This window comes from Aplysia californica, unplaced genomic scaffold, assembly GCF_000002075.1.
Source record: "Aplysia californica isolate F4 #8 unplaced genomic scaffold, AplCal3.0 scaffold00357, whole genome shotgun sequence".
NCBI lineage: Eukaryota > Metazoa > Mollusca > Gastropoda > Aplysiida > Aplysiidae > Aplysia > Aplysia californica.
The window spans coordinates 324,605-330,279 of record NW_004797627.1 but is presented as its reverse complement, the minus strand read 5'-3'; the positions used below and the strand labels follow the sequence as shown (position 1 = coordinate 330,279).

At 40.3% G+C, this 5,675-nt stretch overlaps 1 protein-coding gene across 1 annotated transcript in view; it reads left to right on the top strand.

Annotated features, from left to right (window-relative positions):
* LOC101864078 (choline dehydrogenase, mitochondrial) overlaps window positions 1-5,675 on the top strand; it is a gene marked incomplete in the record, with an annotated part of 23,393 nt that overhangs the window by 632 nt on the left and 17,086 nt on the right. Inside the window, 2 exon segments of the mRNA XM_035970994.1 lie at window positions 3,421-3,840; window positions 5,374-5,586. Of these exon segments, the coding sequence (XP_035826887.1) occupies window positions 3,708-3,840; window positions 5,374-5,586 (346 nt within the window).

The following is a 5,675-nucleotide window of genomic DNA, read 5'->3' as shown; positions in this document are numbered from 1 at the left end:
TAATAATGATGCTCGTTCATTCGTCAATATCTGACGTTGACTAATCATATATCCACAGAGGAGAATATTTCTCAGCGAAATGGAAGAATTTCAAGAGTTAAAGGTTACGATGACTTGAGGCTTTTTGTGGCCGATGAAACCAATTCTGGGAGAGAAAAGTTTACCACCTTTTGAACATTTAAAGGCTCCATTTCCACTTGTGAATGTTCTCAGCTTGCGGCCGTTTCTCATAGTTTTCAGCATTTCTTATTCGTGAACCCTCATATGATGTGCTGCTCACTGTGACTGCTGATCTCCAGCTGGGTCTGTCAGGAGCAAGGCTTTCTCATTTCCCATAGGATTTATGTTGAAATTCTTTAGAGACCTTTTTAGGGTGTCTTTGTAGAGGTTTTGTTTGGGGATTTTTTGTTTTTGTGGGGGGGGGGGGCAAACTTATGCTTCCCTGAGAACAGTTCAGAACAGACAACTGCCTTTGGGATTTTAAAATCAGACATTCTTACGACGTGGCAAGCCCAGCGAAGTTGAGTCCTTTTGAGCTTAGAAAATAGACTCTCCGCATTTGTCCTATTGAGAACTTCGGTGTCTATTTTTGTAATCTGCCATTTGATGCCAAGCATGGTTTTGGTACACCGTCCTGGTCTCGGCACCAATCAACAGGGTCAGGAGCATCACAGATTTGTAGACTTTCAAATTTGTCTCTGTGTGAATGCAACAGCAGTTCCAAACCCTTGTTCTGAGTCTCCCAAAGGATGCACTAGCTTTATTTATACGTAAAGCTATTTCAGCATCGATGCGGGCATTTGAAGATCGAAGGGACTATTCCCAGTGACACTTGGAATAGGTACAGAAAATATTCCCAGTGACAACGGAACTCTTTGCATAAAAAAACAGAAGCCTTTGCCTTTGAAGTTTCACTATTTTTCACTTCGAAACAAAATTGCTATGCAGATGGAAGTGGGCGGCAGGCGCGAAGTTTTCCTCCTTCAAAGAGTTTGAAGAGAAATTTGCAGCTTTTCAAAAGATCAAGATGGTAGGCTCTCTTCTCACTTCAGTTCAGTGCTTTTGTTCTCTTCTTTTACTTGGGCTTAGACTTTACCGTAGCCTAGATCTAGATCTAGATCTAGAAGAAAGAAGAATCGGGAAGAATTTCCACCTGTCCTGTACCGTGGTCTCCTAAATACGTATTAGATCTAGATCTACATGTACATCTAAATTACGACTAAATAACAATACAAGCATAGAATGATCATTGTTTCCTTTTTTTTTAAGTATTCCACTCATACCAGAATCTACTTTAGTTTAGTTAGATCTAGAATATAGACCTAGATCTACATTAGATATGTGTAGTTGGCCTATTTAATAACCCATTATCATCATACCCATGTAGATCAGTGTGGGAACAATATATCTAATGGGCCTGTCTGTTCTCAGTGTCACTGGGAATAGTTTCTTGGCCTATTCCCAGTGTCACTGGAAACAATTCCGGGCCAGTGGTTTCTGGGCCTTTCCCAGTGACACTGGGAATAGTGCTTTCCTTTGAAGATTATTTACTGTCAAGATAATTAAAGTATTAACATTGTTAGGTGTTGTTCTGTGTATTTTGATTTTAGGAAGGAGGGTCTGTGTATGGGTCTGCATATCACCCGGGAAAGGCTGGAAGAGAACATAATATGTATTTGCTGAGGATAGATAAAAGCAGATGTTTAACTAGATCTAGTGCAAAAGTTAATTTAAAGTGAAAAAGAGCAGCGCAAACATCAAACTCATTCTTTCGCCTAGGAATAAAGTATCCGACGGCAAAATAAAGACAAGACGATCAGATTAGTATCTAGGTGCAGGAGGTAGTCCGAATGCCACCCATATAGGAGGGCAGGCTGCCTAGAGGTACCACCAGAGCCTCACAGTTCCATCTGACCAGGGTTTGAGGACCTGGGCCAAGAACACCATACTCGGTGGTTGCCCAACGCCGTAACAACTAGGCCAGTATGACAATGGATATCAGTGCCATTCCCACTGCAAATCACGTTGATTAAGTGCTATTTTCTAAAGTCTGCTCTGTTACCGGGGCGTTTTACTTAATAAGGGCTGCTGAGAATGTTTATTCAGCAACTTGTGTTTTGAGTAGCGTTGGGATTTTCTAGGTGCCAACGCAAATCTTTTTTTACGTGGTCGAGCCTCATCTTTAAGTCACAGTTTTTGTTTGCCGTATACTCGGCTTTAATTCAACGAGCGATTTCTTCAATGTCAATGTTATTTTTAAAAATTATACTGCGATACGATTTACACCATTCAAAAGACAGGCTCCTTCGATCCTGTCTGTCATAGCCAGCAGGGCCTAAGTGGACACAACATTCCAGCAAACATTGAGAAATTCAATAAAATATCTTCCTACTCGGAACAGAGCTCAGCAGGTCTTCTACGTACAACGGCTAAAAATTTATTCGAATACCCAGAGTGTGGTTAAATAAAAAGGAAATAATAATGTCAGGATGAAAATAAATGTACCATTGGCCAGGGCGCTTTCAGTACGGCCCCTCTCGTTGCAATCGAGGTGAGCTGTAACTAAGAGCGCTTTGGTGGGTGCATGTGAGTTTTGGAATGGGCAGCTGCTCTTGCGTGTCCACACACGCGTGATGTATTTGTTCCGCACAATTTTTCTATCGGCGTAAGATTGCTCTGCGCGTTTTAACAATTGTATAATTTTATCATTCTTGTGAGCTCTTCAGTTTCATATCTTTTGTGTTCATATTTTTACACAATTTAAAATATACGTGAATATCCCTTGATGCAAGTAAAAGAATAAAGTTGGAAGTGAATAAAACAAAAGTTATTTCAAAAAGAAAAAAGTAAATTAGATATATTCTGTAAACTTTGAGTTTGATACCTGGCATTGTATCATTCTTGTTGGCTCTTCAGTTTCACGTGTTAATTCTAAATTTAATGTACATATTTTTACACTTTTGAAAATATATGTGAATGTTCCTTGATGTGAGTAAAAGAAGAAAGATGGAAGTGATTTTTTTTTCTGATTTGTTAATATGAAATGAATTAATAAATGTACTTCGTGAACTTTGAGCTTGATAACTGGCATTGTATCATTCTTGTGGGCTCTTCAGTTTCATACGTTATTTTTAATTCTAATTTTCATACTTTTACTTTTTTGAAAATATATGTTAATGTTCCTTGGTGAGAGTAAAAGAATAAAGATGGAAGTGAATTTTTTATTATTATTTCAAAAATATAAAATATTAACTCAATCTTCAGACTGCCGCGCAATTATACGATCGTTAAAACGCGCTGCGCCGATCGGTAAACTTCGCGGAACATATTGATATATAATGCATACATGTTAAGAATTAAAGCCCTGATATTTACGTCTGCTTACTTCCACTTGAATGTTTTGTTGTTGTCATCTACCAGGTTTGAAACGGCGTTTTGTTGTTACACATGCAAAGTCCAAACCGGGGTTTAGTTCTAGAACCAAGAGAAGCACATCGACGTGATAACGGTTCCAGGGAGAAGGAGGTTAGCAAGATAGAGAGAAGCAACAGAGAGAACGAGAAGAAAAAGCATATCCACCAGTGGTGCCCTCCAACCATGCACTTCAAATGAAACCTAATATCTCATGGCAAACAAAACAAAACAAAACAAAACAAAACAAAACAAGATAACTATCTGTTGTGGTCAAGTTGGAGCTTGAGTTGACGATGGCGTGGAACACCTACCTGAACCTCATCCTCGTCTGTTTAACCTACTGGGTGTACCAGAGTTACTACGTGTATCGGAGGCCTGTCTACAAAGAGGTGACGAAGCTGAGGGCGGCGTATGACTTTATTATTGGTAAGTAGTTATCTCTTGTGTTTATTATCTTTTAGCAGGAACATGTTTAGCCTCTCTAGATAACAACGAGAGACTTCGAGGAGGAGGCTTTTGTCGTTGTTGTTGCTTTTAAGTCCTGGTGGATTGTGTTATGTTTGTTTAATCGTGCAGTCGAGAATGTAAAAAAAATATTGGTGTTTTTTACCCCCCAGTCGACACAGTTTAGATCATTAAGAAGCGAGTTTGTGACATTGCCTGTCAGAGTCAACCCGGCCTTAGACTTAGAGGGATACAACACCCCAGCTAAAAGAACGAAACACAGCCAAGAGCCTGACTACTATACTACAGACACCGGTGTCATTAGAGAGGAGATACTAGACAACTCAAATTGCAGAGGAAACACGTTAGACGCATTCAGTATCGTACTAGACTACGAAGCGAATGTCCCTGGTTTCAAGCCATAACAGAGCGTTCCTGAACGTGTTTGGTTTTTTTGGTTTTTTAAAGAATGAATATTTTTTAAGGATCTCCATCCCCTCGTCTTCGTGCTTTTGAGAAATGGATTTTGTCCTCTATCACACAACCTGAGCCCTCAACAAAGCACAGTAAAACAAGGTCACAACATGTGGAATGAAATGTCTCAGAAAGACGCTAAACATCACGAGAGGAGATAAACAAAAGAAACAAAAAACAGCCTATACAAAGTTGGTGTCAAATCAACAATACAGTAGACCGAAAGACAACGAATCAAATGGTTTTGACATCTTATAATAATATGAGTCTCAGAAGCCAACAATACTTGTATAAAAAGCAATAAAACCAAATCAGGTAGAAGACAAAGAAAAAGATAGATGAACTAAATCGGAGAAGCCCCCTAAAGTTACAACATGGCGTTCCAAAAGGTAACGAATGTGGCTCACGTTCGACAGTTACATCTCCCCTTGACACTCTGCGGTACAAAAGGACAGAAAAAGTAAAAGTAAAGTAAATACCACCTAAATGTGTTGGAAGGGGCATTAAAACCTAAACTATAAAATTCCATACCTAGCACAACCCCGTTTGATACCTCTTGATTCAATCAGAGTATATTATGTTAGCCTCGTTGTCAATGACATGACTTCTGTTCTCACGAGGTATGGTAGTTTATCAATATCAAGAGTTTCCGTCTACCATCTAGAATGTTGTACCCCGGATTGTTTGACCCTGGCAGACAAACAAAGCCAAGTACCAAACAAAAATGATCAAAGTAAATAGTGTCCGTGGGGCTGGGATATTATTAGTTGTAAAGAGCATAGAGCCTGCTATAAAGTAAGGATACCTGAATACCGGGAGGCAGACGTGTAAAAACCCTCCATCCCTCATGGTCGCGAGCTGCCGGTGCACATTCTGCCATATCGAGGCCTGTCCATGTTTTGGTGTTATTCTCTATCTTCCCCTGGCTCTCCTGTACCGCATCTTTCCTTTAAGCACCTCTTTCACAACGGTCTCGTGAAAAAAATGGATACACATGTATTACGGCAATTATTACATCCCATCCACAATTTTTCTTCTCAGTCGGAGGAGGCTCTGCTGGGAGCGTGCTGGCCGCACGTCTGTCTGAGAATGAGCAGTGGACAGTTCTCTTGCTGGAAGCGGGCCCCTCAGACCTAGACCAGGCGGACATATACACTCCCACAGCCATTGCTGACCTCTTAATGAGTCAGTTTGATTGGAAGTTTCACAGTGTTCCCCAGAACTTTAGCAGCCAGGGACTTGAAGGGCGTGTGAGTAACTGATGTGGGAATATAAAAGAAAGTTTGGGGGTGGGGGTGGGAGGTATAACTCTGTATTTTTCGGCGGTATTTGTGTGTGTGTGT